The sequence below is a fragment of the Mirounga leonina genome, unplaced genomic scaffold (assembly GCF_011800145.1).
Source record: "Mirounga leonina isolate KUSES-001 unplaced genomic scaffold, KU_Mleo_1.0 Mir_376, whole genome shotgun sequence".
NCBI classification, from domain to species: Eukaryota; Metazoa; Chordata; class Mammalia; order Carnivora; family Phocidae; genus Mirounga; species Mirounga leonina.
The window spans coordinates 3,511,971-3,533,973 of NW_023270718.1; the positions used below are offsets into that span (position 1 = coordinate 3,511,971).

General features: G+C 57.2%; 2 protein-coding genes across 2 annotated transcripts; both read left to right on the plus strand.

Annotated features, from left to right (window-relative positions):
* The first annotated feature begins 3,486 nt into the window (after positions 1-3,486).
* Positions 3,487-15,096, plus strand: CCDC9 (coiled-coil domain containing 9). Its single transcript, XM_034986854.1, has 12 exons — positions 3,487-3,583; positions 5,260-5,333; positions 5,478-5,582; positions 7,210-7,311; positions 7,507-7,755; positions 9,421-9,504; positions 9,598-9,771; positions 10,617-10,798; positions 13,485-13,531; positions 13,649-13,781; positions 14,237-14,327; positions 14,414-15,096. The coding sequence occupies exons 2-12, from the start codon at positions 5,331-5,333 to the stop codon at positions 14,861-14,863; spliced, it is 1,620 nt and encodes a 539-aa protein (XP_034842745.1). The 5' UTR covers positions 3,487-3,583; positions 5,260-5,330; the 3' UTR covers positions 14,864-15,096.
* Positions 15,097-15,493: 397 nt separating this feature from the next.
* On the plus strand, positions 15,494-18,677 carry INAFM1 (InaF motif containing 1). The gene is made up of 3 exons (XM_034986858.1): positions 15,494-15,870; positions 16,218-16,267; positions 16,836-18,677. The coding sequence occupies exon 3, from the start codon at positions 17,906-17,908 to the stop codon at positions 18,332-18,334; it is 429 nt and encodes a 142-aa protein (XP_034842749.1). The 5' UTR covers positions 15,494-15,870; positions 16,218-16,267; positions 16,836-17,905; the 3' UTR covers positions 18,335-18,677.
* The last annotated feature ends 3,326 nt before the right edge of the window (positions 18,678-22,003 follow it).

The window sequence follows — 22,003 nt, forward strand, 5'->3', positions numbered from 1 at the left end:
CTTCCCTCTTATAAGGACCCTTGGGATTACAGTGGGCCCCTCCAAATGGTCCAGGAGCATTGCCCCATCTCAAGATTCCTTTTTTTTTTTTTTTTTTAAGTAGGCTCCATGCCCAGCGTGGAGCCCAATTTGGGACTCGAACTCATGACCCTGAGATCAAGACCTGGACTGAGGGGCACCTGGGTGGCTCAGTTGGTTAGGTGTCTGACTCTTGATTTTGGCTCAGGTCATGATCTCAGGATTGTGAGATTGAGCCCCAAGATGGGCTCCACACTGATCATCGAGCCTGCTTGGGATTCTCTCTCCTTCTCCCTCTGCCCCTCCCGCTCTCTCTCTCTAAAAAAAAAATAAATAAATAAGATAAACTTAAAAAAAAAAAAAAAGACCTGAGCTGAGATTAAGAGTCAAACACCCAACCAACTGAGCCATCCAGGCGCCCCCCCCACCCCATGTCAAGATTCTTAATCTCATTTGCAAAATCCCTCCTGCCATGTAAATTAACATTCACAGGTTCCAGGGATCAGGATGTGGACATCTTTGGGGGCTGCTACTCAGCTCACCACACCTTCCAGTAGCCTGATGGGATAGGTGCTCTTATTGTCATTTCACAGATGAGGGCACTAAAGCTCAGAGAAGTTAAGTAACTTCCCCAGGGTCCTACAGCCCAGGTGGCAGATCTGGGATCTGAAGTCGGCAGCCTGGCCCCAGAGATCATGCTCTTACCTGTCCTCCACATGGCATCCCCGTGGTCAGGTGGCCCCAGGTGCAAATCCCAGGTTGGCTGCTGGGTAGCTGGGTGACTGAGGGTCAGCACCATCGGCTCTCTGGGCCTGTGTCTTCATCTCTAAAATGATAGTGAGACCGCTCACCTCCTTGGTGGGCTGGGAGGGGCGAGGAAATCAGAACCATCTGGGGCTTGGGTCAGTGTCTTGGCTCCAGGGAGCTGCCCAGTCGGGGTAGCTTAGCTGAACTTTGGATTCTTCTTCTCCTTCTTTATATTTTTTTTTAGAGAGGGGGAGGAAAGGAGAGTAGGGAGAGGGGAAGAGAGAGAATTTTTTTTTTTTTAAGATTTTATTTATTTATTTGACAGAGGGAGACACAGGGAGAGAGAACGCAAGCAGGGGGAGTGGGAGAGGGAGAAGCAGGCTTCCCGCTGAGCAGGGAGCCCGATGCGGGGCTTGATCCCAGGACCCTGGGATCATGACCTGAGCCGAAGGCAAATGCTTAATGACTGAGCCACCCAGGTGCCCCTCAGAGAGAGAATCTTAAGCAGACTCTGCACAGAGCATGGAGCTTAACATGGGGCTTGATCCCATGACCCTGAGATCATGGCCTGAGCCAAAATCAAGAGGCAGATGCTTAACCTACAGCCACCTGGGCGCACCCCTCACTTTTTTTTTTTTTAACAACACAGACACGAGCAAAGAGAGAATCTTATTGTACTTTTCAGCATCCCTCTTTCTCTCTACCCCTGCAAGCAATGGATATATGCATATATGTATGTGTGCGAAAATGTGACTTTTTAGCCAGGGAGAAGTGACTCAGACTACACCACCCTTGGGCCATCAAGTTGGTGAAGATCAAAAGTGATAAAACACAGTGTCAGCGAGGCTGTGGGGAAACATGCACTCTGGCCTTGCTTGGGGGAGTGAAGTGGGCTCAGCTTCTTTGCTGAGCTGCCAGTATCAGACGTGGCTTTTCTGTGAGGTATTGAAGCGTGAGCCTCCAGATGCCTCATCCAACGGAGCCAGCACTCTGTCCAACACCCTGGGAGGTACTCTTGTCTTATACTTTTTTTACTCTCTTTTTCAAGAGGGCTTCCAACTTTGTAGGCACTTCAGGCCCTAAACTACCTGCATCCACTGTGGTTTATTTTTACTGAAAAGTCATAATGTGAATTAACTTTTGATCCAGGAATTTGTCTTCCTAGAAGCCATAATAATGGTCTCCATGTATTGAGAACTTAACAGTATTTCAGGCCTCGTGCCAAGCACTTTCTGTGTTTTAATTCATTAATCCATTCAATTCTGCACCACAGATCCAGTAGGAAGGTGTTACGATATCTCCTTCACAGATGAAGCTGAAGTCCAGAGCAGTTCCACACGTTGCTCAAGGTCACGCGGTTGGTAAGTGACAGAGCTGAGATTAAAACCCAGGCCTTCTGGCTTCAGAGTCTGTAGTCTTAATCATGATATTCTGAGTCCTTTTTGAGCAAGATTACAGGTCATGTACTTACAAAGCTGTGTGCCTGGAGAACTTCAACGCAGCATTGCTGGCCATCTCCCCAATCTGAAAACAACTTAAACATCCATGAGACCAGGTAGGGCGAATTATGGCCCATCTCCAGGAGGGAATATCCCATAGCAGTTTTAAAGGTTGTCAACCGTCCATTGTTAAAATAAAGATATATGATCTCAGTGCAGTATATATGCTTTTACTTTTTGTTTCATAAGAAGGGAAAAAGTAGTAATAATAAAGATTGACCCATTTGTAAATTTTTTTTTTGGAGAGCTTATTAATGTATGAGGCCCTGTTGGAGGCACTGGGGACGTAGCAAGTTATAAAAAGAGAGGATACAGGGGAGGAGACAGAGAACAAGGGAAGTAAGTAAGACACTGGGTAGTTCAGAGGGTGAACAGTAAAATGCAAAAATGGAGTGGGAAGAAAAAAAGGGATGGGAGGTTTCGCAATTTTCAAACAGGCAGCTTCAGGGAAGGCCCCTGAGCGGATCTAACATCTGAATAAAGAACTGAAGCAGTATATAGTGAACTTGGCAGGTATTTGGGGAGTTACAAGAAATTCAGTTGTATATGTAGAAAAGGTCTTTGAAAAGCTGTTAACAGTAACCTTATAAGGGACCAGGGATTAGCAGGTACTTCCACTTTTTCCCGTTTTAAGTCACAAGGTAAAATTACCAGCAACCTCAGGGAATCCAGTCTGCCCACTTATAATTGTTCTTGTTATTTCGCATTTACTTGTGCCTTCCCTCACCAGGGAAGGGATGGGGTCTGCCTTGTTCATCGCCTTGACTCCCCTCCTCTCCATGCACCCCACCTCCCCCAGCCTGGCACTCAATGCAGATTTAGAGAATGAATCAAAGATTCTATCGATTGAAAATTTTAAGCTTCTACAACTAACTCTAAGGTTTCACTGGCAGGGGGGTGAGGGATTCCCCGCCAATCCCCCACATGAGCCTGGCAGGTCAGGCTTCCAGGAGTCATTGCCCCGTGCGTGCCTGGTACCTATTTATTGGAACCAGGAAAGAGGACGCAGGTAAAGCAGGTAAAGGCCTGCCAGAGAGAGAACGGTGTCTCCTTTCCCTGGAAGGAAGTAATCTAGGCCAAACGAAGGTGAGCAAGCCTCCAGAATACCCTTGAGGACCACCTATACACACTCCCGCCTGCACCCCCGGGGGCGCGGCGCCTTTAAGGCTCCCGGAAACGGGCCGGCAGGACCGGAAGTGACCCTCTTTAGTTCCCCTCTTCACGTGGTGCGGGCGGGAAGTGACGCGCGCGGCCCGGGAGCTGCGGACGCAGAGGCCGACGGAGCCGGAGTCGCGGACGCCGCGGGGTCTCCGGGACAGGTGACCGGGGGAGGGGGCCGGGAGCGCGCCCGGAGAGGGCGGGGCCTGGCGCCCCACGTGGGGGGAGCGGGAGCGGGTGCGGGCGGGGCAGCGAACAGCCGGCGGGGGCGGGGTCAGAGTACTCTGCGGGGGGCGGGGACAGGACGCCCACATGGGAGGTGAGAGGGGCCCTGGTGGGGCGGGACGTCGGCGGGTGGGCAGGACCCGGGCGGGTCAGGCTGTGGGCGGGGCCGGGGCGTGGGTGGGCAGATGGGGGTGGGGCTGAAAAAGTTGTGTCCGGGCTGGGGGCGGAGCCAAAATATAGCCCGGGGAGCGAGGGGCGGGGCCGGGACTTTGGCCGAACGTGCTGGGGGCGGGGCCAGAAAGTTTTGCCTGAGCTTGAAGTGGGTCCAGATTGTCGGCCCCGACTTGCGAGGCAGACGCGAGGGCGGGGGCGGGGCCAAAAAGTTGTGGGTGACAGGGGGCGGGACCAGAGTACTGGCGGGGAATGCTGGGGGTGGAGCCAGAAAGTTTTGCCGGAGCCAGGGGCGCGGTCAGAACGTTGGCACGGAAGCTGGCGCCGGAGGCAGAACCTCGGCTGGGGCTCCCGGGGGCGGGGCCATAGTTTGACGCGACGAGGCGTGGCTGGGAAGCAGGGGGCGTGACCGGGAGCTTGGCTGGGCAAATCGGAGGCGGGGCCGGTGTAATAACGCGAGAATAGGGGGAGGCTTCAGGCTGTTGCCTGGGGGCCCAGGGGGCGGGGCCGGGGATAGGCTGGGAAAGTCAGAAGGGGGCTCAGATTAACGACGCGCATGTGGGCGGGGTCAGAGGTCTAGCGGGAGAGGCGGGGCGAGAAAGTTGGTTCTGGCGTGGGGCGGGGCCGTGCCTTCCGGACGCGGTAGAGGCTGGAGGTTTTCCCTGCAAAGGAGTGGGTCGGGAAGTTTCGTCCGCGCCGGGGCGGGTAGAGTATTCCTTGGGAAGGTTGAGCCAGGCCCAGGAAGCCTCGCCAGTGGGCACCGGGCCTGTTTTCGGAATCCTTGCGGGGTTGTTGGGGAAGCAGTGGTACCTTTCTCGGGATGTTGGAGGCGGGGCTGGGACATCCCAGAGCGAGGCGTGGGTCTAAAGTCTTCTCCCAGGGTCGGGGCAACTTGTAGGCATAGGGTTCGAGCTTGTTTTTGTGTGGGGTTATTTTGAACCGTTCCTGGGAAAGAGGTGCGTTTAGAGTTTTCACGGGGATGGAGTGGCACCAGAGTGGGCACAGAAAGGTGGGCCTAGAATCAGATGGGGGGGGCAAGAGGATGTATCTAAAGTTCTCTGGAGATGGAGGCCTGGATTGAAACTCCCAGCACTGGGGTGTGGAGGCTGGGCTAGAATCTTCCTTTGGAAGGGAGCAATGTTGGATGTTTCCTTAAGCTGTAGGGTAGGACCAGAACTTTCCCAAGGTGGGTGCGACTCTAGTGTTTAACTAGGGAATGGGTGGGCACAAATGTCTGGGAGGTGGTGGAATGTAAATTTTTCCAGGTAAGTGTTGGGCTCGCACAAGAAGAGGGAGTGGGAGCGCGGGGCTAGAATTCTCTTGGGGGTGCAGCTGGTGTTGTTTATGTGCATGTATGTTTGAGAGGAGTCCCTGGTATGGGTGAGATGGAAGCAGATTGGGGAGGCATTAGCCTTAGTCCTTCTCTTCCCTCTGCCCTCAGGAACCCCCAGTGCTGTGTCCACATTCTAGAGGGGAAGTTTGCTGGGACCCTGGTACCACCTTGCCAGTGGAATGGTGAGATGGAAAGTGGGGTCTCAAATCTGAGCTTTGGGTCAGGGGGCTTGGGAGGAGGGGACCCAAGACTCAGACCCTGGATCAAATGGTGCTGGGTTGGGTATAGGTTTTTCTTACTGTTTCTCAACTGTCTCCTCTTCTCAGTCAGCCACACTGGATCTGAAATCGAAGGAGGAGAAGGATGCTGAGTTGGACAAGAGGATCGAGGCTCTTCGGCGAAAAAATGAGGCCCTCATCCGGCGCTACCAGGTGCCCTAGCCCCGCCCTGGGAGACCCCATCCCCTCTCCTCCCCGCAGTGAGTTTCCCTCACCTCTCCCTTCCTTCAAACCTTTTCATGGCTCCCCATCACTCTCAGGATAAAAGCCAAAGGCCTTAGCCTGCCATTCCTTCCTTCATTCCATCATTCCATCATTCATACATAAATACTCACCAGGGTCTTCACTGCCAGGCTCTAGGCTGAGTGTGGCAGGGAATATAGCTACGACTGAGACAGCCCTGAGGTCATTCCAGACTTCACAGTCCAGAGTTCACAGTCCAGTGGGAGCACCGACCGTTCTTCAGGCAGTGATGTCCCAGAGTGGGCTGGGTTGGGCTGCAGGAGTTCAGAGGTCTGGGGGGCGCCCAGAAGGGGCTCTTCACCCACCCAGATATTAGGGAGGGCTTCCTGGAGGAGGAGATTCCGACACCTGAAGGGGGTGAGTTAGCCAGCTGAAAAGAAGAGCCAAACGTGTTTCAAGCAGAGGGAACAATTTGTGCAGAAACCAGGAGCTTAAAGTTGGAAGGTCAGTAGAGGAATGTTGACCCTGGCAGCCAGGCTGAGAATTTGGACTTTCTCTTGAGGGCACTGGGGAACCCTGGAGGGCTTTGAGCAGGAGCAGGAGCAGGTCAGAATAGCCTTTTAGGAAGAGCCCCCTGGCTGCTCTGTGGTGTTGAGTGGGAGGAGGTGATACCGGAGCCCAGAGACCAAGGAGGAAGGAGAGGAGGTGCCCAACCTGGGACAGGGCTGTTGAGAGGGCTCAGTGGCAGTGGTGGAGGTGGGGAGGAGGTGGGAGGGGCCAGCATGCGGCCCAGGTCCTTGTCAGAAGTGCCAGAGTAGTTGGCGGGGCTGTTCCTGAGAAGGGATCTGAGAGAAAGAGTGGGTTTCATTTATTCATTTTTCATGCATTCATTCATTTATTTTAAAAGAAAAAAAAAAGAATATCGAGTTTCTGGTGTGTGTCACAGATTGTTCTAGGTTTGGGGTATACATTAGTGAATAAAACAGCCAGGTACTCCTGTCCTCAGGCAGCTTCTGTTGCAAGCTTCAAGGCAGACAATAGGCAAAATACATATAATGCCAGGTAGTGAACAAGAGAATGGTAGGGGAGGTGGTTTCTGTAAGCTGGTCAGGGAAGGCCTCTCTGAGAAGGGGACGTTTCGGGAACAGAAACCTGAAGGAGATGAGGGACTGAAGGCTCTCTGGGGGAAGAGTGTTCCCAGCAGAGGGGACAGTAGGTGCAAAGGCCCTGAGGCAGGTCTGAGCCTGGTATGTTCTAGGAACAGTGAGAAGGGCAGAGTGAGTGAGGGGGAGAAGAAGGAGAGAGGATGGGGGATGAGGTCAGGATAGTCATGAGGCCAGACCCTGTAGGGCCCCGTAGGCTGTGAGGAAGCCTTTGGCTCGTACTCAGAGATGGGTACCACAGGAGGCTTCTGAGCAGGGGAATAGCATGGTGCTGGGGGAGGAGGGGGAAGATGCTGAAGTGACCAGCTTTCTTGCCTGGAGCTGAGGATAGAGGCCTAGGTGGGGGCTAATCTTGGGGGACGTTTAGGGGGCTGTGGGAATCCAGCTGGCGCCGGGACCCCTGACACTCTCCTCCTGCTGATGTTTGCCCCTAGGAGATTGAGGAGGACCGGAAAAAAGCCGAACTCGAGGGAGTGGCCGTGACAGCTCCCCGGAAGGGCCGCTCGGTGGAGAAGGAGAACGTGGCAGTTGAGGCGGTGAGCTCCACACCAGGGTGGGGGACTTGTCAGGACAAGGAGGGGGTGAGAGTTGAGACCTGGGGCCCAAGAGCCCTCCCCTGCCTGCCGCCCCAGCCCTGTGGGCGGCCCCAAGTCTCCCAGTTGCCTTCGGGGCTTGGGTGGCCCAGTCTCCTCATCCCAGTGACTGTACTTTTCCTCCCTTCTCTTCTCCAGGAGAAGAACTTGGGTCCCTCTCGGAGGTCTCCTGGGACCCCACGACCCCCAGGGGCCAGCAAGGGAGGCCGGACGCACCCCCAGCAGGGAGGCCGGGCAGGCATGGGCCGGGCGGCCCGCAGCTGGGAGGACGGTTCTGGGGAGCAGTCTCGAGGAGGATCTGGGGGCCGTGGCCGGAGGGGCCGGGGCAGGGGGTCCCCTCAACTCTCAGGAGCTGGAGATGCCTCAGCTGCCGACCGCAAATCTAAGGTAGAAGCCCGGGATAGGCTGGAGTCGTCTGGCCAAGGCTCTTACTATCTCGTTTCTCTTTGGTTCTACTCTCAGAGGAACTGGTGTCCCGTTTGTCCATCTTTTCTCAGCCCCTCCATTAGCTTTTTCAGCCCCTCCATCGGCTCTTTCTCTCTCTCCTCCCTCCTTTCCTCCGTCCCCCTGACCAGGGCTTCATGCACTCTCCCTGTCTTTTTATCCCCCCTCGTTTTGCTCATTCTGGTGCAGTGTTTCTGTCCAGTACGTGTGCGCTTGCTCGCTCGCTCTGTTATTCTGTCTGTCTCGCAGCCTGGATTTATCCGTGGTGATCAGTGATGTTCTTACTGTAACTGCTCTCCCGCCCTGATGCGCAGGTCAGCGGGCTGGGAGGCTGTCTAGCAGAGGGCCTCAGGGCCCACCATGGACTTGGGGTCGACTCGGTTCAATTAGTTCCCTGTCGTTGGGCAGCTCACTTCCTTCTGGGAGGTTCTGGGTTCTCAGGGGAATAATAATCAGGTCTCAAAGGTATCGCGAGCATTTTGGGATATCAGGCATTGAAATCCTCAGAGGAAGCGCTTGAAGAACGTTACTTATGGATGTTTGTGATTTGTACACATTAAGTTGCTGTCCTCGAAAGACCTCAAAATACCATGGCTTAACCCAAGTGGAAGTTTATTTCTCCCCTGTGTGCTGAGCCCCGGGAATGAAAACGTCCTCTCCAGCAACTTGGCCTTGTACTCCTCTAAAATTCTGTTACTGTGGAAGAAGGGGAGAATGGATTGGGGGGGCGGGTAGTCACCTTGCCATCTGCCATGTTATTACTCCTATTACTGGCATCACTTCTGTGGCAGCCATGGCGTGTCGGGGTCCCCAGCTCCTTTTCCGGGTTCAGTACTCCCCTAGTAAGATTGATGGCTGAGATTTATTACAGCGCGAAGCTGAGGGGAGAAGGCGCAGGGGACGAAGTCTGGAGGGGATCAGGCGCAGGCTCCCGAGCGATCTCGTCCAGTGTAGCCACACCTCATGGTGCCCTTACTTCCTCCAGCGTTGAATGGTGATGACACCCATGAAGGGCTGTCTACCAGGGACTCCCTCGAGACCCCCTACCTGGGGTTTTTATTGGGCACTCGTCATGTAGGTCTCCTCTGCCTCCTACAAACCCAAATTCCAGACCCCAGAAGGAAAGGTGCTCAGCACGTACCATACCGTTGGCACCTCCAGCCGAGGCACCTGGAGCCCCCTTTATAGCTAACCGTTGCCCAGGAGCACGCCGGGAGCCAAATTCCCAGATGCCAGCCACGAGCTGGCCTTGCGAGCAGGCCCATGTACGGAGAGATTCTCAGGCCTGCTGTGGTCATTCTTTTTTTTTTTTTTTTTTCTTTGAAGATTTTATTTATTTATTTGACAGAGACACAGCGAGAGAGGGAACACAAGCAGGGGGAGAGGGAGAGGGAGAAGCAGGCTCCCTGCGCATCAAGGAGCCCGACGTGGGGCTGGATCCCAGGACCCTGGGACCATGACCTGAGCCGAAGGCAGACACTTCACCGACTGAGCCCCCCCAGGCGCCCCCGCTGTGGTCATTCTTCCGCGCACATGCTAACATGCCAGGGTCGGGCAGTTCCCCCTGATGCCCCAGCGTCTCTGTCTCTGTGTTCTACCTGCCCCCAGGAGTGGGAGGAGCGGCGCCGGCAGAACATCGAGAAGATGAACGAGGAGATGGAAAAGATAGCAGAGTATGAGCGCAACCAGCGGGTCAGTGCCGGGGGTGTCCCCGCGGCGGGGCGGAGCCACCTGGGCCCCAGTGAGCCCTCCAACCCCCCCGCCCCCCATTCTCTGTGCCCGCAGGAAGGTGTGCTGGAGCCCAACCCAGTGCGGAACTTCCTGGACGACCCCCGGCGACGCAGCGGACCCCTGGAGGAGCCCGAGCGGGACCGCCGGGAAGGCAGCCGCCGTCATGGGCGCAACTGGGGGGGGCCCGACTTCGAGCGGGTGCGCTGCGGCCTGGAGCAGGAGCGGCAGGTGGGTGCTGGCGGCCGGGGCTCCCTGGGTCGGGCCCCAGTCTACAGCTGGTCTGTCCTTCCTGCAGCCTCCGTTGATTGGGGCTGTGCCGGAGCGCTGGGCCCAGCGGTGGCCGGGACAGCAGCGAGGGGTAGCCTCCCCTCCCCATCTTTCAGCCCCAAGCTGATGGTCCGTTCTTGTGGGGACAGCATACCACTTTCCTCTTACAGCTTTATGGGCCTTTGGGTGATGTTCTCTCTCGCTAATGGCAGTAATGTTTACTGGGATCTTTTGAGTGCTGGAAGCAGACTTAGGTCCTGGGGCTGAGTTTTGTTTTCTTTTTTAAGATTTTATTTATTTGAGGGAGAGAGAAAAAGAGCACAAGCAGGGGGGAGGGGTAGAGGGAGAGGGAGACGCTGACTCCCTAATGAGCAGGGAGCCCGATGTGGGACTCGATCCCAGGACCCTGGGATCATGACCTGAGCTGAAGGCAGACGCTTAATGACCGAGCCGCCCAGGCGCCCATTGGGACGGAGTCTTCAGGCCAAGCCCCTGCCCCGGTGAAGTTGATTCTGGGGGCGGCTCTCTAAACGAACATACCGTAAGGTGTCAGGGAGTGTCAGACATTGTGAAGAAAAATCCAGCAGGGAGAGGGACTAGAGGGGGTTGCTACTTGAGAGAGAGCTCTGGGATGGCCTCTGTGGAGGTGCCACGTGAGCAGACCTGGTCCCAACCTCCACCCTGTCATCTCCTCCTCCTGTGACCTTGAGCACGGCCCTGCCTCTCAGCCCCGCGGGCATGGGGGAGAGGCCAGGGTGGGCCGGCTCGGGGAACAGGGCCCTGACTGCCTGTCTGTGTGTGGGCAGGGCCGCCGGGCCGGCCTGGGTGGCGCTGGTGACATGACGCTGTCCATGACGGGCCGCGAGCGGTCGGAGTATCTGCGCTGGAAGCAGGAGAGGGAGAAGATCGACCAGGAGCGGCTGCAGAGACACCGCAAGCCCACTGGCCAGTGGCGGCGGGAGTGGGATGCTGAGAAGACTGATGGCATGTGAGTGTCCCTCTGCTTGCCCGTTTGGTTCCTTGACCTTGACCCCGACTTACTCCTCTGTCTCTCTCTGACGTCCCACCTAGTGTATCAGGGAGCAGTCGCCGTGCTGCGTCAGAACCACCAACTCCCTGGCAGATAAAACCATTTCTTTTCTTTCTTTTTTCCTTTTCAAAACCATTTCTGTCTCATGTTCACAGGTCAGCCGGATTTGGCTGATTCAGGCTGGGCTCTAAGCTGTGGGTCCAGCTGGGCTTGGCTCCCCATGCAGGCAGAACTCAGTTCTGCTCCCCAGGGGTTCATTCTGGGGTTCAGGCGGAGGCCGCTCTCTGGAGGAGTGCCCGTTCCGGCATCGGGGATGGGCAGGAGGCAGGCGGACACGCTGTCTGTTCTGTTGGCGACAGACCTGGCGGGAGACTAAGCTGCTCTCATCAGGGGTACTCTGGTGGCGCCCCAGCTAAGGGCACGGATGGAAATTCTAATTAGAGAAGGCGTGAGGAAGGGGTGACGGTGATTAGACCTTCAAACTGCATCCCTGCCCCCAACCCAAACTCCTTATCCGGGTGGTACTTTTACCCTTATCTGACTGGGTCCCCTTTCGGGTCCCAGGAAACATCCAGTTAGTCCAACTTAAACGGAAGCTCTACCCTTATGTCATTGACAGGAAGGCCAACTTCCATACCAGAGAGCCAGCCAACAGCACTCTTAAGATCTGCAGCTGTAGTCATTTATTTTATTATTTTTTTTAGAGTGAGAGTGTAAGCTGGGGGAGGGACAGAGGGAGAGAGGGAGAGAGAATCCTCAAGCAGACTCCCTGCGGAGTGCAGAGCCCCACTCGGGGCTCGATCCCACGACCCCAAGTTCATGACCGGAGCGATGCCCAACCGACTGAGCCACCTGGGCGCCCGTACCGTTGTCGTTTTTATGGCATCCTGCACCCTTTGCTGCTTTGGAAGTTTTCATGCCAGTCACGTTTATTATTGGCGCTGGCTGGAGAGAGAGGCTGTTGTCTGTGCGCCCAGTGGTCAGAGCATTCATTGTGGATTGTGAGCCAAGCTTGTGCAAGTGCGAAAAATACTTTGCACAGATACTGTAGCTGATCCTTTTAAGGCTTTTAGGGAGACGTTCTCAGGGTTAAGAATGAGAGTAAGTAATGGTGTCCTCTTGTGTCCCCAAGGCAGCCTGCAGCAAGTCTCCTTAGTGCACGTGTGCTTTGATTTCGTCAGCAAATCTTGAAGATTTTATTTATTTGAGGGGCGCCTGGGTGGCTCAGTTGTTAAGCATCTGCCTTTGGCTCATGTCATGATCCCAGGGTGCTGGGGTTGAGCCCCGCATCGGGCTCCCTGCTCAGTGGGGAGCCTGCTTCTCCCTCTCCCACTTCCCTTGCTTGTGTTCCTGCTGTTGCTATCTGTCAAATAAATAAAATCTTAAAAAAAAAAAAAAGGTTTTATTTATGAGAGGGAGGGGCAGAGAGAGAGGAAGAAGCAGGCTCCGTGCTGAGCAGGGAGCCAGATGCAGGACTTGATCCTGGGACCCTGGGATCATGACCTGAGCCAAAGGCAAGACCCTTAACCGATTGAGCCACCCAGGCACCCCTGTCAGGAAATATTTATTGAGTCTCTCCTCTGTGTCATGAAAGGTGATGCGGATACAGTAATGAACAAAACACTTCTGCCTTCAGGGAACCTAGACTCGAGTTGGAAAGGTGGACACTGACTAGATCCAGTGGCAGGTCACGAAGAACAGAGAAGAGTATGGAGAGGGATGGAGGCTTTTGTTTTAGACTTTGGTGATATATATAATATGTGATGACTTTATTTTTTAAAAATATTTTATTTATTTATTTGACAGAGACAGCGAGAGAGAGAACACAAGTAGGGGGAGTGGGAGAGGGAGAAGCAGGCTTCCCCTGATGCAGGGCTCGATCCCAGGACCCTGGGATCATGACCTGAGCCGAAGGCAGATGCTTAATGACTGAGCCACCCAGGCGCCCCAATATGTGATTATTTTATTTTATTTTATTTATTATTATTATTTTTTTAAAGATTTTATTTATTTATTTGAGACCGACAGAATGAGAGACAGAGAGCATGAGAGGGAGGAGGGTCAGAGGGAGAAGCAGACTCCCTGCCGAGCAGGGAGCCCGATGCGGGACTCCAGGATCATGACCTGAGCCGAAGGCAGTCGCTTAACCAACTGAGCCACCCAGGCGCCCCAATATGTGATTTTTTTAGACAGGTGTTTAGGAGGGTCTGAGCTGAGGCCTGGAGGAGGTGAGGGTGCAGGCCACTGAAAGGTCTGGGGAAGTGTCCCAAGAGCAGCAGGTGCAAAGGCCCTGAGGCAGGAGTTCTGTGTGCTAGGTGACTCTGCTTAGCCGAGGAGATGGGGGACAGTGATAGGAATTGTGGCTAGACTGGAGGCTGGGGATCATGTACGTTCTAAATTTTTGTTTTGGGGTGTCAAATACTGAGTTTTTTCTTTCTGTATTTGTCACTACAATGTCATGTTTGCCTCTTGTCCATCACCTGATCCTGTCTGCCTTCTAATCAGGGACCCCCTCTGTTTGACCGTCTCTCCTTCTGTGATCTTGATTTTGACCCTGGCCCCCATCTCTCCCTTATCTCTCCCCACCCCTCTTGCCCCCACTGTTCCCCCAGCTGCGTGCTCACCCCCTTTCTCTTTTCCCCAGGTTCAAGGATGGGCCAGCTGCTGCCCTTGAACCATCCCACCGCTATGGTGAGTGGGCGTTCTCGGTGGGGGCGGGGGGCGGGAACGGCAGCTGGCAGGGCCAGGCATGGGGGTTAACTTTGTGTCATGCCCTCCATCCCCCACTCCTCCTGGGTTCTCTTGCAGATGACCAGGCCTGGACTCGGCCCCCCAAGCCCCCCACTTTCAGGGAGTTCCTGTCCCAGCACAAAGCTGAGGTCAGCCGCAGGAGGAGGAAGAGTAGCCGACCCCAGACCAAGGCAGCCCCTCGTGCCTACAGGTGGGGGCGCCCCGACCCTTGGTGTGTGCACACCCCCGTGCCCCCAGCAGGGCTGTTTGGCTCTATCCCTGGTTGTTCTGACTCCGCGGGGGCATGTCTGTGCTGTCTCGTCCCTGTCAGTTCTTGGCTACTGTCTCTCTGTGGGTCAGGCTCTTGTTTGGGGGGAGTTGGGGCCTAGCTCTCTAGGTAAATGCTTTACCTCCATCTCTCCCTTCATCTCCTTTCACTCCTTTTCTGCCACCTGGCGCCCCTCCGTCTGTCTGTCCCTGACACCTGGGGACACACACCCACCATTCCCTCCTCAGAGCTCCAACATGTGGACCCTCACCTGGAAAGCTGCAGCCCCTCTTGCCCTGAGTTGAATTTTGCAGCTTTTCTCTGGGGGAGGACCTGGAGGTGGGAGGCCCCTTCTTCTCATCCACCCGGGCCTCACCCCTTCCCTCTGTCCCCTCCAGTGACCATGATGACCGCTGGGAGACTGAGGACACAGTGTCCCCAGCCCCTGAGGCCCCACAGCCCGCTCCACCTGAGGAGACGCCCTCGCAGGTAAGGCGGGCTGTCCTCTCTGGGCAGGGGGCGTGGGGTGCTCAGGGCCCACCCCCTCGCCCCAACCTGCCTTATGTTCCCCACAGCCACCCGAGACCCCAGCTCCTCCTGCCCACCGGCCCCCTGAGGATGAGGGGGAGGAGGACGTGGGGGAGGAGGATGAGGGGGAGGATGAGGAGTGGGAAGATGTGAGTGAGGAGGAGGAAGAGGAGGTCGAGGAAGAAGAAGAGGCTGATGAGGCGGAAGAAGAACCAGCCCAAGGCCATGAACCCCAAGAGGCTGAGCCCACCGGAAGCCCTCCCCGAAGCCACACCGGAAGTCCCACCGGTGAGCAGGCTGACAGAGAGCGGTCGAGGCCAGAGGAGCCCCCGCCACTGCCCCAGGCCCCTGCCACGCCTTCTAGCCCCTTTTCACCCCCTGGAGACCACCAACCCGTGTCTGACTGGGGTGAAGAGATGGAGCTGAATTCTCCCCGGGATGCCCACCCGGCCAATGCCCTGTCTCCGGGTGAGGCCTGGCCTTTTGGAAATGCATGAAGCTGGCTGCTTGTGTGTGTGCGCTTGAGGGGTACACTCGCAGGGGGGACCGTCAGGGGCTGGGCCCCGGGACCGTGTGTGCCCCACCGCCCTGGTGGCTAGGGAGGACAGTCCATGTCTGTCTTTGGAATGCCCCCCCCACCCCCATCCTGCCCCTGCTCTGGGCCACAGAGCCCCCTCCCCAATAAAGAGTTCACGTCCTCAAATGATATTCCCCAAGTGTGTCCTTGAACACCCCTCACTTCCCCAGGGCCTTCTCTCTCAGGGTGGGGGGAAATTTGGAGGGGTAGGGGCTTGACTGGGCCTCCCCCTTCCCCAGGAGGTGACCAGCCAGCCCCTGCCTCCCTTGAGAGTGGGTCCAGCCTCCCAGGAACCCAGAAAGCTGAAGAGGAAGGGTCTGAGGCAGCTCCAGGTGGGGGAGTGGATGGGGCCCGAGATGGCCTTCTTCCTTCCTCTTTTTCTCCCTCCGGGGCTGAGGGGAGGGTTTGGGGAGAGTAGGATAGAGTGGAGCTGGGTGTGTGGGGTAGCAGTGGACCTGGGGGTGAGGCTACAGTGCTAGGATACTGTGAGAGGAGCCAAGGTCAAGGGGGTGGAGCTAAGTGGAGAATCTCTGGGGCGCTAGGGAATTGAGTGGAGGGGGAAAGGGGGGCCGTGAGGAGGTGGAGCCAAGATGGGATTGGGATTTGGAGGCCGACCCCAGGCGTTTGGGGATGTAATCTAAAAATAACGGGGTGGGGCTAGGTTCAAGGGGCGGGGCTGAGGGCAGGATTAGGAATTTAAATAGGTCAAAAGTAAGAATGGGGGAGGGGTAGAATCATGGATTTGGCTGTGGGCAGGACTGGAGTTTTGAGGTCTAACCAAGTAGGGTAAATTAGAATAGAAATGCAGGCCCCATTAGAATGCTGGGCCCAACCCCGTCTTCAGCTCCATCAGCGCAAGCCAGGTTGCGAACCAGGGACCTCCCCAAGAGCGGGGTTAGCGTTTGGGGCAGAGCCAAGGAAGATCTGGTCAGCACTCTCGTGGGCAAGGGCAGAGAGGGACAGATCCGATGGCGGGGGGCGAATGGGAGTTAGTTTATGCCCGTGGGAGCCTGAGGGGGGCGGCTGGGGGGCGAGAGGACAGAGTTTAGGGTGATCTCGCTATCCCAGATGATTTCCTCGATTGTAAACAGGGTTCTGTTGGGGTGCGTGCAGCTTGTGGGTCCCCTGCGAAGATTAAAGGAGTCTGAGGCCCATAAACCACCTAGCGCAGGGGGACTGCAGCCGGGCTCAGTTGGGATCAGAGACGGAACTGGACGGGGGGGAGGGGGCAGGGGGAGACTGTTCCCTCCGCTGACTGCCCCTTCTCTCCCCAGAGGCGGGTACCGAGGGCCAGGAGACCGCGGAGATCACCGACTTCCAGAGGGTGCGTTTCTGCAAGGTGGTGGCGGCCGCCCCGCCACCGGGGGCCGCCCGCTGACCGCGCCCGCCGACTGTGGCCTCCGCTCTCTGCACTAACCTCCTGCCGCCTTGCTCCTCTGTCCTCTGCTTCCGTCACACTCCCGCCAGGAGAGGGTTAAATGTAAGGGGGGCGGAGCCAGGGACAGTGAACGGGGTGGGGCCAGGGCAATAGTCCAGTCTCCCGCTTCGGGGGCGCCGTGGCACCGGGAGGGCTGAGACGCCCCCGAGTTACCCACCTAATGGAAGCCATGGGGGGCTAGGTGCCGGCCCCCAGGCCTAGATTGCCGCCTCCTGGAGTTTACATCTGGGGCCTGGCAGATAGCCGGTGACTCTTCCACAGGACTCGGAATTACTCGGCCACCGGCCCCGTCTCTTATTAAACGCAGTGCTTCCGCTAACCTTTGAACTGTATTTCTGGCAGGCCCGGCTGGGTTGCTGTGCTTGGCTGGCTTTTCCGTGGCGGAAGAGGCGGGAGGAAGGGATCTTCCTTCCTCCACTCCCCTGATACGTCTTCCCTCCCCCCCTCCCCGCAGGCCTCCCCGAATTCCTGAAGACGCTGCTGGGAGGGGACTGAAGCTTCCCCGCCTTGATGGGGTGGGGGCGGCAGGAGGGGGTTAGTCTGGATTCCCAGGCTGCGCTCTCTCCTCCCCGGAGACCGCTCTGGATCCCATGGCTTTAGGGAGAGGGAGAAATTGAGGGTGGTGGGGAGGAGTTGGGGAAGGGGCGTGATTGGGTTGTGGGGCAGAGGTGGGGCTTCGGGGAGTGTTTAGACCTCAGTACACTGAGTAGCGAGGAGGTCCCGCCAGGGGCGTGGTTAGGATGCCTGGGCGGGGCCAGAATTCTGGTGGATGGAGTTAGAACACAGGGCGGCCTTAGATGTCGGATCGGGCCGCGTGAGCCGGTTTAGATGGGAGTTCCTAATGCGGGTGTGGGGTGCAGCCCTCGGTCGAGGGCGTGTTCAGTACAGTGCTAGAACTAGTGGAGTGAGGCGGAGGAAAGGGGTGGAGCCTGGACTAGAGAGCGTGAATCCAGGGAGTGAAGAGGGTGGCTTCGAATGCTAAGAGTCGAGTCTGACTCAGAGGCACGTTAGAAGCGGAGCGGGCCTGCGGCTAAGGAGTGTGTGTGTGGGGGGGTCTGTGAGGCCCAAGCCTCGCGCGGCGGGGGGGCTCGGAGGCGGGGCTAGATGCCTGGGAGAAGTGTGAGTCGCGAAGGGGACGCGGTTAGGGCTTGGGGGAGGAGGCCAGAAAGGGGAGGGCGGGGCTAGGCGCTGGGCGGGCTCGCAGGTAAGAGGCGTGGGCATCACCCCGAAGGCCGGCAGTAGTCGAAAGAGCAGAGAGCTATCTTTGCAGGCCTGGGGCGGGGTCGAAATACTAGTTAAGCCATAGCTTGATAATGGTTGGCTGGAGACAGGGGAGGGGGCAGGCCCAGAGCCCGGAGGAGGCCCGCCCGTTCGGGGGCGTGACCATGCTGGCGGGGGCGGGGTTGGACGAGGGAGCTTTAGAGCGCGGAGGCGGTCCTCCGAGGGGGTGGGTCAGGGGGCGGGCCCAGGGCGCGGGGGCGGGGCCTGCACGGGCCGCTGTGCTGGGCCCAGTGGGCTGCGGGGATGCGGGGCACGAGCTGCGTGGGCGGCGGCGGCGAGAGCCCGGGGGGCGCCGGGCTGAGCGAAGGCCCGCGGGGCCGTTGGCTGCGCCTCGCCCCGGTCTGCGCCTACTTCCTCTGCGTCTCGTTGGCCGCCGTGCTGCTCGCCGTCTACTACGGGCTCATCTGGGTTCCCACGCGGCCCCCCGCGGGCCCCGCCGGCCCGCCGCCCAGCGCGCCGTCCCCTCCGTGCGCCGCCCGTCCGGGCGCGCCGCCTGCCCCGGCGCCCGCCGCTGCCTCGGTCTCCTGCCTCCTGGGAGCCCCCGGCGGGCCGCGACCCCAGCTCGAGCTGCCGCGCAGCCGCCGCCGCCGCCACAGCGACCCCAGCAGCCGCCCGAACCGCCAGACACCCAGAGAGACGCCGGAGGCCGCGGGGGGGCGAGGACCCGGGTAACCCTCCCTTCCACCCAAGCTGGATCGCCGGCCCTCAAGAGCCCGCGCCCCCACGGCGGATGCTCCGTTACCCGGTTGGGCCCGGACTCCCTCTTCATGACATCGCCTAGCGTCTCCGGAGTCGTCATCCAGAAGAATGGGTGGGGGGGCAAGGGGAGCTGGCCCAGGGCCTCGCTCCTCTGCCGTCAGGCCGGGGTCCTCCACCATCTGGCCGACCCGGTCCTGACCTCTGCCTCCTGACACTCTCCGTAGGAGTCTGAGCACAGAGCCCACAGCCCACCGTCCTCTTCTCTGAATCTCCGTGTCCATATGTCCCCCTGCAATAAACTCCAGCCCCAACTGCCTGGTGCTGTGTTTGTTGTATTGTTTGCAAGATGTCTCCCCTTTCAAGTTTGTGAGGGGAAGGCCTTCCTGGCGTCTGATCTTTGTCTCTCTTGCCCTGGGTGGGCTGGGTGGATTCTCCCCTGACCTGGGTGGGGGTGAGGGGTGTGTTAGGGGGTCCTTCTCCCATCGCCATCATGTAGTTTTGGGGGCTGGGAGAGGAGGCTTATCTGCAACAGGGCAGTTGAAGGTCAGACAGCGTGAAGGACTTTTCAGCTTTCTGTATCCCTGAGGCAGAAGACAAGTGTGTCTGGAGAGAAGCAGGGGGTCTGCCCTCCTGTTACAGCCCAAGATTAGACGGGAGAGGTGGGATGATTAATTGGGGCTTTGGGGGATTGTGACTAGTATGATTACAGTGTCAGGGACAGAAGCTAAGTCACCCTGAGATGTCAGGATGCTGCCGGGAGGGAATAAGGCCTTTTTCCTGGGGTCTGAGAGACCAGGGTGAACAGGGGTGGTGGGGAGCTTCTCTGCCTCCCTGGAAATCACAGAGGAAGTTATCAGCACTGCGCTGCCTTTGAAGATAAGTATAACCTCTCTGGTCTGCAATGCTCCTGGTAGCAGGAGGCAGAGAAACTTGGGTCCTGTTGAAAGAGTCAAAGGTAGTTGAATCTATCTTCCCACCAAGAAGACTGAGGCCTGGCTCCGGGCAGGGCATCGGACCCTATAGGCAGGAAGTGGTTTTCCTGTCCAGCCTCCTCCCTTGAACTGGAGGCTTTCCCAGAAAGAGTGAAGCTGAGCCTCCTCCCTCAGGCTGGGACATCTGTGGATGAGGACCGGGCTGAGAATGTCAGTCATTCTGGTTACCTCCCTCCCCCACTTCTACCCTTCTGGCACCACTTCACAGAGGGGGTTCTCCAGACCGAAGGGCAACCCTGGAAGCCAGCACCCCTTTGTAGTGAGCACAGGTGATGGTTGAAGGGCACTGACTTTGGGGTCAAATGCCCAGGTTCAAATTCCCACTTTTCCTCTCACTAGCTGTGTGACCTTGGGCAGGTTCCTCAACCTTTCTGGTCCTGTAAAACCAAGATGGTAATAGTACTGAGAGTTTCTGTGAGGAATAAATAAGCTAGTGATCTGCAGCTTTTTGAACAGCATCACATGTTCTTTCTCTCTACCCACCTCTGTCCCTCAGGGATTCAAAAACCACAGCCTGCATCCCAAGGGATATCAAGTCAGCGCAGAGCTTCTGGAGACCGGCAAGTGGTGAGTTGGAGGTGGGGACTGCTGCATCTCTGTTCCCCTGGGCTCTCTTTCTAGCTTCCCGCCCTCTTCTCCCCAGCTCCATTTCTCCCCGGCCCTCAGTTTCTCTTCCTGTCTCTGTGTCTCTCTCTCCACCCTCCTCTCTCCCCCTCCTCTCGTTCTGTCTCTGCCTCTCTGTCTCTCCCTGACCTCTCTCAGTGTAGTCTCTGCCTCTGTCCCTCACTCGGCTCTCTGACTCACTCTCCCACCTCTGTCGCCCTCCAACGTGGCTGGCTCTCTTTCCATTTCTTCTCCTTCCCCCATCTTGCCCCAACACCCCCACCTTGCTCTTCCCCTCTCTCCCCCCGCCCCACCTACTTTCCCATTTCTTCTCTGGTTTAGCCCCTTCTGCCCTATCGCCTTCCTTGTGTTGGTCTCTCTTCCTGATCTCTCAGTCTCTCTTTTGGCCGCTGTCTCTTAATTTTGCACTTAGCAAACATTTACTGAGCCTTTACGATGTGCCAGGCCTTATTTTAGGCACCGTGGTCACAGCCGTGAACAAAACAGGCAAAACGTCCTGCTCTCGAGGGAGCTGACAAATTACTGGCGAGACAGACAAAAGATAGGATTAGTAATGTAGATATATGTTATGACCAGTCATAAGAAGCACCAAGGAGGAAAATAATCAGGGTCAAGGTGACGGGGAGGGATGGAGTTGTTGATCACTGGGCAGAAGCGAGGGCAGGGCATGCCGATCTCTGAGGGAAGCATGTGCCAAGAAGTGGGAACAGCAAGGGCAGTGGCCCCGAGGCTCAGGTGCTTGGCTTGTCCAAGGAACCACCAAGAGACCAGTGAGTGAGCAGAATGAGTGATGGGAAGAGCAGGAGGAGGTGAGCCAAGGGAGAGAAAGGGGGCAGATGGTGCAGAGCCTCATGGGCTGCCCTGAGGACTTTGGCTTTTGCTTGGAGAGAGCTGAAGCAATGGGAGGTTTGTGAGCTGAGGAGGGACAGAGCCAACCTAGGTGTCAACAGGACTCTCTCATTGCGGGGTGGGAAGGAACGGTACGGGGCAAGGGCGGAAGCCGGGAGCCCAGGGAGGAGGCCACTGCCATCGTTCAGGTGAGGGACAGTGGTGGCTAGAACAAGATGGTGGCCTGGAGGAAAAGTGGGTGGTCCAAATCTCTGTGTGTGTGTGTGTGTGTGTGTGTGTAAATACACGTAGCATAAACGTTACCATTTAAACCACTTTAAAGTGTACAGTACAGGGCATTAAGTATGGTGGTGTGCAACCATAACCACCTCCATCCATCTGGTTGTCATGAAAGGAGGGAGGGAAGGAGGGACTGGGCCAGAGGGCCTCAGGCTGTAACACAGTCCTCAGGAAGTCGGGGGGGGGGCGGAGGTGTGTTTCCGGGGGTCCTTAAACAAAGGCTGCCCATCAGAGGAGTCCTGGGTGGCGTGGTAATGGGCTGGCTCTAGTACCCGCTGTCGTCGTTGGGAGGAGCCCCAGGGAAGCACGGCCTTGGCACCAATGCGGTGGCGCTGTCGGACAGCTGGGCCCTCGGCCAACTGTTTCTAGTTCTTTCTGTGCATAGGGTCAGCCTGCTCCCCAAGCGGCTTCGCAGGGTGCCTACAGATGGAGGCACCTGTGAACTCATTCCCATCCCTCGGAGGGAGGGAGGCCTGGCCCGTATTGGTGTGCTGAAGGGCTTTCCTTCAACTTGATTGGGTCAGTGCAGGTCACATGACAAGCCTGGAACCAATGCCTGGGCCTGGCGCCGTCAGGTGCTGTTGGTTAAGGCTTGGGTTCAACCACTCACTGGCAAGTGGAGGCGGGATTACTCGGAAGGTTTAGCCCAATCAGGACCCATCGCTGGATCAGGCCAAAGCCTGTAGACATCGCGTCTGCATCTGAGCTTCGAGGAGCGGGACTGCCAGGAGGGGGCGCCGAAGAGTCGCTGTCCTCCCCGACGCCTACCCCTGGCCTGGAATCCGAGGTTCACAATCAGAGCAGGAATATAAGTGCGTGCATGTGCGAGGGGCCTGCTACTGGGATCCCTTGTCTCTTATCCACAATTCCGAATTCGAAAAAGCTGTGACAACCGAAA